A 14,060-nucleotide genomic window follows, 5' to 3' on the forward strand; every position below is an offset into this window, starting at 1 on the left:
CATATGTTGCTCCAAAACCTGTATGTACCTTTCAGCATTAATGGTGCCTTCACAGATGTGTAAGTTACCCATGTCTTGGGCACTAATACACCCCCATACCATCACAGATGCTGGCTTTTCAACTTTGCGCCTATAACAATCCGGATGGTTCTTTTCCTCTTTGGTCCGGAGGACACGACGTCCACAGTTTCAAAAAAACAATTTGAAATGTGGACTCGTCAGACAACAGAACACTTTTCCACTTTGTATCAGTCCATCTTAGATGAGCTCAGGCCCAGCGAAGGCGACGGCGTTTCTGGGTGTTGTTGATAAACGGTTTTCGCCTTGCATAGGAGAGTTTTAACTTGCACTTACAGATGTAGCGACCAACTGTAGTTACTGACAGTGGGTTTCTGAAGTGTTCCTGAGCCCATGTGGTGATATCCTTTACACACTGATGTCGCTTGTTGATGCAGTACAGCCTGAGGGATCAAAGGTCACGGGCTTAGCTGCTTACGTGCAGTGATTTCTCCAGATTCTCTGAATCCTTTGATGATATTACAGACCGTAGATGGTGAAATCCCTAAATTCCTTGCAATAGCTGGTTGAGAAAGGTTTTTCTTAAACTGTTCAACAATTTGCTCACGCATTTGTTGACAAAGTGGTGACCCTCGCCCCATCCTTGTTTGTGAATGACTGAGCATTTAATGAAAGCTACTTTTATACCCAATCATGGCACCCACCTGTTCCCAATTTGCCTGTTCACCTGTGGGATGTTCCAAATAAGTGTTTGATGAGCATTCCTCAACTTTATCAGTATTTATTGCCACCTTTCCCAACTTTTTTGTCACCTGTTGCTGGCATCAAATTATAAAGTTGAGGATTATTTGCAAAAAAAAAAAAAGTTTATCAGTTTAAACATCAAATATGTTGTCTTTGTAGCATATTCAACTGAATATGGGTTGAAAATGATTTGCAAATCATTGTATTCCGTTTATATTTACATCTAACACAATTTCCCAACTCATATGGAAACGGGGTTTGTAATTTTTTTAAATATTATTAAAGGGGAAATGCACTTTTTTTTGCCTATATTCAAAATTCTTACGTAGGGCATGAACACATATGTTTTTCTTTTTTTTATGCATTCTAACTCGTAAATAAATGCTAGCAAAAGTCTGCTTACAATGGAGTCTATGGTAGTCTCTGTATTCTGCTTATAAAGCCCTTAAAAAACATCCAAACACCTCCATCAATGTTTTATATAAATGCTGTAAGTATATACAGTATGTAATATAGTAAGAGGCACATCATGTAATATTTTACAAACGCATCACGACGTTCACTTTTTCCTTCAAACAACATCACTGATTACTGCTCACTGCAGACTTCACAAACGTAATAAAACATCACTTACTGCTCTAATTAGGATGTCGACTGATTAAATGTTGGTATATTCCCGTTTAGATGAAGAATGACTCATAATCCTCGCTAATTTCCAGGTCTAAATTTAATGCCAAAGTTGACCAACTCGTCAGATTATATCCTCATTCTTATACTATCAAGGTGAGTAGCATTATTTATATTAATCAATCTATCTATAATAAACTTCCACCAGCTCTGAGGCGAGAAAGCAGCTCAACAGCCAACAATGTCAACATAGCAGCACGGAATAGTTAGCTCTCTGTGACAATGCACCATTATAAATAGTTCTTCTGTGTCAGCACTAGGGGTGTAACGGTACACAAAAATTTCGGTTCGGTACGTACCTCGGTTTAGAGGTCACGGGTTCGGTTCATTTTCGGTACAGTAAGAAAACAACATAATATAAATTTTTGGGTTATTTATTTACCAAATTTGCAAAATCTTCCACCAAAAATATTTTTCTTAGTGGAATATTTGATGTGAAGTAATGGGAACCTTGGATAGGTCAATAATTCATAATAACATTGATTTTGATTCAATATTATGTTTTGAGCAATGACAGTTTGAAAGAAAAAAAAAACAGCTTTGTTTTATTAGTCAACATTGCAACTTTTTCTAAATTACATTTAACCTTTAAGCTTTTTTATTTCACTTTTGTTATGTTTTTGTTTATTTTAATAGTATTTTTAGAATGTGCCGTGGGCCTTTAAAACATTAGCTGTGGGCCGCAAATGGCACACTTTTGACACCCCTGCTATAGATAATAAAAAATTAAATCTGATAAATCTATGGATAAAAAGCAGAGCCTGGCAACGCATGCGCATTTATCATAACTCTCTCGCTCTCTCTCTGTCTCTGCCCCTCCCTCACGAATGCTGCTGCGCGCACAATTTGTTTTGTTTTCAACCCCTTCTTAACCCTGAACGTACATTGAAAATACACGCAACCCTAACTCAAAATGCCGGACATTTGAGGCATTTAAGAAACTCCGGAGTTTCTTAAATGCCTTAAATGTCCGGCATTTTGAGTAAACAATGCACAATGCAGGTGTGCATTGTTTACACAACGTGTGTTACGCTACTTAATATGTCCGTGTGGAAACTCGTTCGGTACACCTCCGAACCGAACCGGAAACCCCGTACCGAAACGGTTCAATACAAATACACGTACTGTTACACCCCTAGTTAGCACTCATAATAACAATATCATACTTGGTTAATATTCAGGTCACAAAAATTTAAATGGAGTATTGTTAGCGTTTTTTGGATGGTTATTTAGAGGGCTTTAATGACTGACTCCATTGTAAGGTGACTTTTATTTATGTTTATTTGCGACTTAGAATGAACTAAACAAAATACATCCGTCTTCTTGTCTCTCATAATGATTGTGAACAAGATGCAAAGTTATAAAAAATTCGCAGCTTCCCTTCAAGTTTTTATAAGCCTTCCACAAAGCTTTCACACACTCTTACAAACACTTCCTATGCTCCTAAAACACTTCATATTCTCTCTAAAAATCTACATATTTTTAACATTAAAATGGGTACTCAGATCTCAATACTGTAAAACACCTTAATAAATATTATCATGGTATTGTTAACAAATACATTTCTGTTTTTCCAAATACACATTTATCCACGATAATGTGGACTTAATTCTTATTAATGTCATATTCTAGGTCATCAGTAAGGGTGTAACGGTACGTGTATATGTATTGAACTGTTTCGGTATGGGGGTTTCGGTTCGGTTCGGAGGTGTACCGAACGAGTTTCCACACAAACATATTAAGTAGCGTACCGCACATTGTGTAAACGAGGCACAACACACGGCATGCTAGCAGCAACCGGGCGAGTACAACATGCAAAAGCCAGAGCTGGAAGACCCTCCTGCCTCATTAAGATCTCCTATTGGGAACACTTCGGCTTGGCGGTGCGTTACAACAACTGAGGACGGAGGTTTGCCGACATTGTTCGGCAGCAGTAGTGTATGCTTCTGACAACACGTCAAACATGCGTCACCACCCCCAAGTGAACATCGCTTCAACGAAGAGAAAGACGAGCGTCGTGCAAACACCGCATTCAAGCAGCCTCTCCTCGGCGATTCAGGCAGGGCTAAAGCAATAACAAATGCCGTTGGTGTTTTCATAGCAGCAGATTTAAGACCATATTGCATTAAAAAACTAAATTTTGACCCACTGAGACATTGTAACTGCAAGCTGGTCTCCTCTTTCTGCAGACAATGTGGATAAACTGATTTTTCTGGTAAAAAACATGAAGATTGAGTGAAAGTCACCAGGATTAAAGGTTGTGGGGGGGTGGGGGAAGTTAATCTGAGGCTGAGTTGACTTGAAACTGTTAAATGTTGCACTATTTATATGTAGAAGAAAAGTTTTGTCATTGTATTTAATCTGAGCAACAATTTGAGGCAGATTAATGTTGATTAACGTGGACCCCGACTTAAACAAGTTGAAAAACGTATTCGGGTGTTACCATTTAGTGGTCAATTGTACGGAATATGTACTGTACTGTGCAATCTACTAATAAAAATCTCAATCAATCAATCAAAAAAAGCACTTTATATGTAGAAAGGTTTTGTTAAGAAACCATTCTGAGCCTTATCTTATTTAGTTTTTATTTTATACATGTTGACCGCATTAACCCTGGCAGTCGACCCTGCAATATGTATGTTATTGTTATGCTTAGCATTCATGACTGCCTGCTGTTGCACTGATCAGCCTAGTGGTGGCTCACATCCATCACACGCAGCTATTTTAAAGCAATGTTAAAAGGATAAAGCCATTGTTTACAAATTTGGTAAATAAATAACCAAAAAATTTATATTTTGTTGTTTTCCTACTGTACCGAAAATGAACCGAACCGTGACCTCTAAACCATATTTGCCAACCCTCCCGGATTTTCCGGGAGACTCCCGAAATTCAGCGCCTCTCCCGAAAACCTCCCGGGACAAATTTTCTCCCGAAAATCTCCCGAAATTCTGGCGGAGCTGGAGGCCACGCCCCCTCCAGGTTTATTGTTAGGCAGTTTCATTAACGTCCTCCCAGCGCGGCAACAACACATAACAACAGCAGTCACGTTTTGTCTACCGTAAAGCAGTTCGTCTGCCGTAAACAGCAATGTTGTGACACTCTTAAACAGGACAATACTGCCATCTACTGTACATGCATATGTGACAATAACATGTACGGTTTTTAGAGAGTGCAGTGCACAACTGCGCACACAACAAGGAGACGAAGCAGAATGCATCATCAGAGAGGGTGTTCAACATGGTTAGAAAAATAGTGACAGAGAATAGAACAAGGCTGGACAATTCAACCCTTAACTCAACAATGAGTAGATGAGTGTTATGTGTGTGTATATGTGTAAATAAATGAACACTGAATGTCAAGTATTTCTTATATATATATATATATATATGTATATATATATATATATATATATATATATATATATATATATATATATATATATAATAATAATAAAAAATAAAAAATAAAATATATATATATATATATATATAATAAAATATATACTGTGTATATATATATATATATATATATATATGAAATACTAGTCAAGTATTTCTTTATATATATATATACATATATATACATATGTATATATATATACATATATATATATATATATATATATATATATATATATATATATATATATATATATATATATATATATATATATATATATATATATATATACATATATATATGTGAAATACTTGACTTGGTGAATTCTAGCTGTAAATATACTCCTCACCTCTTAACCACGCCCCCAACCACGCCCCCACCCCACCCCCGACCACGCCCCCCGCCACCCTCCACCCCCCACCTCCCGAAATCGGAGGTCTCAAGGTTGGCAAGTATGCTCTAAACCGAGGTACGTACCGAACCGAAATTTTTGTGTACCGTTACACCCTTAGTCATCAGTGCTATTAATGCTGACTGTGCAGTTTGCTCCTGGCGTCGATTACAACGTTGGTTCTGTTGTTGCAGTGTGGTGCAATAACCCTTGACACAAATATTACGTAACAAAGTACAGGAGCTCAAATAAATTACAGGGGTAAAAACGGCATTTCCTTTTGATTGCTGCGAGTTGACCTTACCTGCACACCTCAGGTGGCTCTCTCTGGATTTTAGAACTGGCCTCTATCACCTCCTTGGCGACTCTTCCACTGCAAAAAAACCACACATTTTTGTCAATTTTTTGGGGTGATATTCCACCCATCTGGTTCTGTTTGCAGGTTGTTTCCTGTCAGCAGGCTCAGCAGCTCCATTAGCTTGATTGCTGGGTGAGGTTCTGGACCACAAAAGGTCCAAAGCAACCCGGCCACAACAACCCACACTAGCCTATTGTGGCTGAGATTGATGGTTACGTCGTAAATAGAGGTAGGGGGGAAGCGCCAACTATAAAGTACACATTGGCAGGTGAATCTAGGGGCTGGAAAAGCATGAAAAGCTAAGCCTCAGATGGAGTAGATAAGCGCGTAATCCGCTCTGGTTTGTAGAAATTGCCTTCGTTTGCGAGGTAGAAATCTGTTTCTGTGTGTACAGATCACGAGTGAGCGCATCCATGTAGTGCTACCACCACATGAAAACACTCAGCTTTGAGCCGTTAAGCTGATGAAATACTCGCTGCTCATTTGGAGCTCAACCCAGCAGCCCGCTGAAGAGCTTTTGTTTTTTCTGAAAGAACATGCACAAATGTTCTATGTCATATTGGGGTCAGGGAAGGGATGCAGGCATTGATGCCGTCAGTCGACACATAGTTGGAACTGAACGATACTCATCAACAGAGAGAGGGCTATACTACAGTACGTTAATATTTGCTGTCGCAGCCAAGCCATTTTAGTTGATGTACAATATACAGTGTTTCCCACTGCAATCTATCTGTGGGAGTGGGTTGCACTGCAAAAACTGCAATCTAAGTAAGATTAAATATCTCAAATAAGGGTGATATTTGCTTATTTTCTGTCTGATAAGATAATTCTTCTCACTAAGCAGATTTTATGTTAGAGTGTTTTACTTGTTTTAAGGGTTTTGGTCCTAAATGATCTCAGTAAGATATTACAGATTGTGGCTGAGATTTTATGACCTATATTGAGTAAAACATGCTTGAAACTAGAATATCAACTGTTGCAAAGCTGTGTCATCAACACTCACAAGTATAAAACTACTTTTTTTAAAGTAATAATTTCTTATTTAAAGAATGAAAAAAAAATCATGACTTTGACACAATTTTGTCTCATAATTAAAATGGATGGACTTTGTTTTCAATGAAACAATAGAAAATACGTACTCATATATTAGTACAGTTGGCACAGTACAGTAAACTGACAGTTAATATTTAAACATTTAACATGTGACATTTCTAACAATTTTGAACAGAAATAGTTCATGCACATTCAGATGAATTCTTCAAAATTACAATTAAAAATGTTTTGGCCGGGGGCCGGGCTGTATATATGTGCACTAATTGACTGAAAGAGAACGCACTTGGCGCGATGATGTCATGTTATCGATGGAAAAATGCATTTTTAGACCATATGATTTGCCTGAGCGGCTAGGAGACCCCGAGAGTAACAAGCGGTTTCCTTGTTGCCTCTCCATTAAGAACAATGAATTAGTTTTTAGTATAAGTTTGCTGGTTTCAAAAAATGTAATGCCGAGCGCATATCATTATGTCAAGATAATGGCACTAGCATTTACTTATTTAAGAATATTTTTCAACATATTGAGCAAAAAAGTCCCTTTTTTTATTTTCTACCAAGAAAAGTGCACTTGTTATTAGTGAGAATATACTTATTTTAAGGTATTTTTGGGTTCATTGAGGTTTGCTAATTTTACTTGTTTCGGAATGTCTTGACAAGCCAAATGTTCTTGTTCTATTGGCAGATAATTTTGCTTAGTTCAAGTAAAATACCCCAAATTTTTGTATTTTTTTTTCTTGTTTTTGAACACTGACTTTTTGCAGTGTGAGAGAACATGCACAAATGTTCTATTAATATTGGGGTCAGGGAAGGGATGCAGGCACTGATGCCGTCAGTCGACACATAGTTGGAACTGAACGATGCTCATCAACAGAGAGAGGGCAATACTACGGTACATTAATATTTGCTGTCGCAGCCAAGCCATTTTAGTTTATGTGCAATATACAGCGTTTCCCACTGCCATCTATCTGTGGGAGTGGGTTGCACTGCAAAAACTGAAATCTAAGCAAGATTAAATATCTCAAATAAGGGTGATATTTGCTTATTTTCTGTCTGATAAGATAATTCTTCTCACTAAGCACATTTTATGTTAGAGTGTTTTACTTGTTTTAAGGGTTTTGGTCCTAAATGATCTCAGTAAGATATTACAGCTTGTTGCTGAGATTTTATGACCTATATTGAGTAAAACATGCGGGAAACTAGAATATCAAGTGTTGCAAAGCTGTGTCATCAACACTCACAAGTATAAAACTACTTTTTTTTAAATTAATAATTTCTTATTTCAAGCATGTAAAAAAAAAAAAATCACGACTTTGACACAATTGTGTCTCAAGCCAAATGGATTTTGCTGTTTTATTTTCAATCAAACAATAGAAAATTCGTACTTATATAGTAGTACAGTTGTTATTAGTGAGAATATAATGGCACTAGCATTTACTTATTTAAGAATATTTTTTAAACATATTGAGCAAAAAAGTCTCTTTTTTTATTTTCTACCAAGAAAAGTGCACTTGTTATTCATGAGAATATACTTATTTTAAGGTATTTTTGGGTTCATTGAGGTTAGCTAATTTTACTTGTTTTGGAAAGTCTTGACAAGCCAAATGTTCTTGTTCTATTGGCAGATAATTTTGCTTAGTTCAAATAAAAAAAACCAAATTTTTGTATTTTTGTTCCTTGTTTTTGAACACTGACTTTTTGCAGTGTGCAGTAATTTGCATGAATTTCTATAGATGCTATGTCAGGCAGCAAGTAAGAAATAAATAAATAAATAAATAAATAAGCAAAACACAAGTGTTGAGGAATACAAATTCTTCTGTAGCTTCTCTTTGCGCTTTTTATTTTATGTCACAAGCAAGATGGAATCGCTGGTGATTGCTTTTAGATAGGGGAGGGGCCCACAGCAGCAGCCGCTGCTTGCTGAAAAACTCCCCCGCAACGACCTTTTGAGTCAAAGTCCCTAATATGACAAAGAAAAAGTTTTTTTTTTTTTAAAGACAATCTAGAAGGGTCTGATTAACGCTAAATATTGTGAAAAAGTCACTAAGTTGGCAACACTGATCCCTCTTGCCACATCTTCGTATTGTCTGGGAGACCAGGGCCCTCATGTAACAAGCTTGCTTAAGCACAAAAACCTGGCATAGGACCTTTTTCACGGCAAAGATGAGATGTGTGAGATGTGTAAATTCAACTTCATGCACATTTCTGCAGGCTGTGGATACTTTGGCGACACACAGAGGTGGTCGTTTGGGCTTTGCCAACATTTGATTTCAACAATGTAAAGAAGATCGAGGCAAGGACACAAAATGTCCTTTTTCCGCCAATGCATTTCATGCAAAATATTCATAATAATATTTGCGAGGACATACATGAATTTATGTAGGTCCCGGGGGCCGCATTGGGTTAAAACAATTTGGCCGGGGGCCGGGCCGCATTTACACACACACACATGTATATATATATATATATATATATATATATACAGGGTTTCCCGCAGCACTTTGTTGTTATAGCGGCCGCCTTAACAACAAAAAGCCATTGCCCGAACTAAAGTCTTAACAAGCTGCTCCGCTTATTTCTGCCTCTGTCAGTACGTCTCTGCAGCACCCAGCATTGTCCCACATACAGAACCATCTGATTGGTTGCAAGCAGAGCGGTAACAGCCAATCAGCAGTGAGTATTCAGAGCGCATGTAACAGCCAATCAGCAGTGAGTATTCAGAGCGCATGTAACAGCCAATCAGCAGTGCTCAGGCAGGCAGAGAGGAGAGACGGTGGGTTGAGCAGAAAGGTGTTTAGCAGGTGAGCATAATGCAGCGGACTCTCCCCAAATTATAATAAACACTTCCAAGTCAACTACTAGTAACATCACTATGAGCCCGTTGACGTCCTAGAAACATAAGCGGCAGCTCAGCTCGCTTGCAGTCCTTAGCTCACTGTGCGGTGTGCGTGTGTGTGTTACGGACAGCAAAGCCCTGTCTGTCTGAGAGAAAGACAAGCATTATTGACCTACAGTTAACAACTAAGTTTGTTCACTTTACCATTTTCTGTGTTGATTGAGCTGTGTTGAAGCAGCAAAAAAGGACATTATGTTAAATTAAGAGTTTCCTGAAGCTGTCTCTGATAGTTGATATAATAATGTAACTGCATCATAAAGCCTACATGAACTCCATGGTGTTCAGGGATGAATAGTCTCTCCTATTGCTATAGTACTATTTTTTCAGCTATAGTTACATTAATCATTAGTACTGTAGCAGCCTAGTTTTGAATGGCAGGGTCCCTGCTATCACATGTTGATAAAAATATAACATTTACATAGTAAAAAACAACTACAGGCTTCCAAATGCTGTAATAAAGACGAGTTTAACATATGTCGGCATGTGGCCCCACTTTTAACTCTTTTTTTCAAACGCTTATTGCCAACGCTTACTTACAGTAAGTCATTAATTTCACTTTGTAAGTCATTATTTTGACTTAGTAAATTACTAAGTCATATTAGTGACGTACTTAGTATCTCAGGTAACTAGGACTGTTTTGTTTTTACTTTACGGAAAAAATATCGAGATATATAAAGTATATCGCCATTCAGCAAATGGAGCGGAAAACACAACCAAAAGTTGTAGGCTTCTTCACGCCACGAAGCCGGCCTACTTCACCACAGTCTGTAGTCTATTGCCCCCCAGGCTGTGGTGGCAGCGACGCAGTGTAGATGTGATGAGGACAGGCCGAGTTACACCGATCCTTACACCCACCCACCCCCTTACCTGGTCCCTTCCCCTTGGAGAGTCACCACCTTAACTAACACATTTTCTGGGGGAAACACTGATATATATATATATATATATATATATATTCCTCGCGCACTAATTGACTGAAAAAGCACGCTCGCCCGACACTGCGGCGCGAGCATGATGATGTAACGTTATCGATGGGAAAATGCGTTTTTAGACAATATGATTTGCCTGAGCGGCTAGGAGACACCGGGAGTAACAAGCGGTAGAAAATGGATTAGAGAGGACAGAATCTAAAAAACAATAAAAAAAATAATAATAAAAAAAAGTTTTTTGTTTTTTTTCAAACTTGGGACTTCACGCAGGCCGGATTTTGGACGCTAGCGTGCCGTAGTTTGGGGACCCCTGATCTAGGCGATCATTTTGCCACCTATTGCTGTCAAAACGTGTTTCTGTGACTCCTGTCCTTGGCCATGTCAGCCGGACAGAAGACCGAGGTGGATGTCACATATATGGCCATAGTACCGCAAGCTCTCCTGGGTTATATTATTACATTTTGTAATAAACAAGAGCCAAGTCTTTCATATCCTTTGTGATATCCTGGCATATTAAATCATTTCGTGCTTTGGGGGTTGGGGGGGGGGGAGAAGAAAACATGAAGGACGAAAGGAGGAAGGATCTTTATTGTCATTGCACAAGTACAAGGACATTGCATTTTCATCACAAACATGTCAAGATTAGACAAACATTGTACGAGGTAACAAAACAGGAACGCTGATGGGTCGCCACTTACGGCACCCCGTAAAAGGTGGGGAAAAAGGTAGACGCGCAGGGAAGATGAGAAGAAAAAAAAATGTCGATCTCAGACTGGGCTCCTATTGGGTGGGCCCAGTCTGGAGTGAGGAAGAAAAAAACTTGATAGCAAAGCATTAGAGATGTCCGATAATGGCTTTTTTGCCGATATCCGATATTGTCCAACTCTTAATTACCGATACCGATATCAACAGATACCGATATATACAGTGGTGGAATTAACACATTATTATGCCTAATTTTGTTGTGATGCCCCGCTGGATGCATTAAACAATGTAACAAGGTTTTCCAAAATAAATCAACTCAAGTTATGGAAAAAAAATGTCAACATGGCACTGCCATATTTATTATTGAAGTCACAAAGTGCATTATTTTTTTTTAACATGCCTCAAAACAGCAGCTTGGAATTTGGGACATGCTCTCCCTGAGAGAGCATGAGGAGGTTGAGGTGGGCAGGGTTGATGGAGGGGGCGGGGTTGAGGTGGGGGTATCGGGGGGTGTATATTGTAGCGTCCCGGAAGAGTTAGTGCTGCAAGGGGTTCTGGGTATTTGTTCTGTTGTGTTTATGTTGTGTCACGGTGCGGATGTTCTCCCGAAATGTGTTTGTCATTCTTGTTTGGTGTGGGTTCACAGTGTGGCGCATATTTGTAACAGTGTTAAAGTTGTTTATACGGCCACCTTCAGTGTGACCTGTATGGCTGTTGACCAAGTATGATTGCATTCACTTGTGTGTGTGAAAAGCCGTAGATATTATGTGATTGGGCCGGCACGCGAAGGCAGTGCCTTTAAGGTTTATTGCCGCTCTGTACTTCTCCCTACGTCCGTGTACCACTCCGTACAGCGGCGTTTTAAAAAGTCATAAATTTTACTTATTGAAACCGATACCAATAATTTCCGATATCACATTTTAAAGCATTCATCGGCCGATAATATCGGCAGTACGATATTATCGGGCATCTCTAGTATATATTTTATATAAAATAATATAATATATCAGTATATTTTATATACTATATATATAATATGTAAATATTACATATATGTTATATTTTATATTGCCACTATGGTACATTTTTTAGTCTACTTTATACCTACAATATTCTTTCCATCCTTACCCTTTCCATCCTTTGTAACGGAGTTACTGTATGGAACAATTTCCCTTGTGGATCAATAAAGTTTGTCTAAGTCTAAGTCTAAGTGAGGGCAAAGTGGTAGCTCCAAATTCATTTGTGGTGCTCCAAATTTTGTGTGAAAATATTTGGGAAATCCTGATCCAGGAGTGCATTTTGCTTTCATTTTGGCTTTGGTGTGTACATTTGTTAAAATTAATATTAATAGACTTAGACTTAGACTTCCTTTTTATTGTCATTCAAATTTGAACTTTACAGTACAGATAAGAATGAAATTTCGTTGCATTAGCTCATGGTAGAGCAGGATAAAAAAGCAATAAGGTGCAGATATAAATAAATAAATATGTTACTGTACAGATAAATATATTGCACTTTTTCATATGCATCCACGTTTATGGATGTATGTTATACTGTCTTTTTTTTATTCCACCGAGTTAATCCATTTTGGGGGGAGTTGAGGGGATAATTATGATGCGTTGACCCTAATAGTAAAAGTAATAAATAGTTTAAGTTCTATTATAGGGCGGTTCCTTTTTTTTTCTTTCTACACTACAGTCAAAAATGTTACTAAAAGTTTAATGTTTAGCTTAAATATTTAAAAATTACCGTATTTTCCGCACTATAAGGCGCACCTAAAAACCACAAATTTTCTCAAAAGCTGACAGTGCGCCTTATAACCCGGTGCGCTTTATATATGGATAAATATTAAGATTCATTTTCATAAAGTTTCGGTCTCGCAACTACGGTAAACAGCCGCCATCTTTTTTCCCGGTAGAACAGGAAGCGCTTCTTCTTCTACGCAAGCAACCGCCAAGGTAAGCACCCGCCCCCATAGAACAGGAAGCGCTTCTTCTTCTACTGTAAGCAACCACCCGCCCGCGTAGAAGAAGAAAAAACGCGCGCGGATATTACCGTACTTCATTTCCTTTGTGTGTTTACATCTGTAAAGACCACAAAATGGCTCCTACTAAACGACAGGGATCCGGTTCATGAAAAGACGCAATCTCTCCATCCGCACACGGATTACTATTTCACAGCAACTGATATTCCTGTGAACCGCACTGTGGATACAACGGGAGCACGTACGGTGAATATTCGCACCACAGGGAATGAGAAGTCATCCTTCACTGTGGTTCTAGCTTGCCATGCTAATGGCCAGAAACTTCCACCCATGGTGATATTCAAAAGGAAGACCTTGCCAAAAGAGACCTTTCCAGCCGGCGTCATCATAAAAGCTAACTCGAAGGGATGGATGAAGAAAAGATGAGCGAGTGGTTAAGGTAAGTTTAAGTTTACGCGAAGAGGCCGGGTGGCTTTTTTCACGCAGCTTCGTCCATGTTGATATACGATTCCATGCGCGCCCACATCACGCTGGTTTTAATATATTATTAAAGTTTGACTGACCTATTTGACTGTTTTTTTGACATTCCTTTAGCGCAGTTAGATGCGGCTTACAACACGGGGCGGCTTATAGGTGGACAAAGTTTTGAAATATGCCGTTCATTGAAGGCGCGGCTTATAACCCAGGGCGCCTTATGGTGCGGAAAATACGGTAAGTAGAAATACAGACCAGAAAAGTTCTGTAGCTCGATGGATGGGCAGATAGAGGGCAGTGTCACGCCAAATTTCTTCCCCCTACAAAAACCTTCCCCCCCATTTACTTCCGGGGTCATTTCCTCTTACGTCATTTCCTCTTACTTACGTCATTTCCTTTTACGTCATTGACAGCGATCGATAACA

At 38.6% G+C, this 14,060-nt stretch overlaps 1 protein-coding gene across 1 annotated transcript in view; it reads right to left on the reverse strand.

Annotated features, from left to right (window-relative positions):
- frmd3 (FERM domain containing 3) overlaps positions 1–14,060 on the reverse strand; it is a 163,728-nt gene that overhangs the window by 25,377 nt on the left and 124,291 nt on the right. Inside the window, exon 12 of the mRNA XM_061928628.1 lies at positions 5,544–5,612. Coding sequence (XP_061784612.1) covers positions 5,544–5,612 — 69 coding nt within the window. The remainder of the gene's footprint in view (positions 1–5,543; positions 5,613–14,060) is intronic.

Source organism: Nerophis lumbriciformis, linkage group LG33 (genome assembly GCF_033978685.3).
Source record: "Nerophis lumbriciformis linkage group LG33, RoL_Nlum_v2.1, whole genome shotgun sequence".
Taxonomy (NCBI): Eukaryota; Metazoa; Chordata; class Actinopteri; order Syngnathiformes; family Syngnathidae; genus Nerophis; species Nerophis lumbriciformis.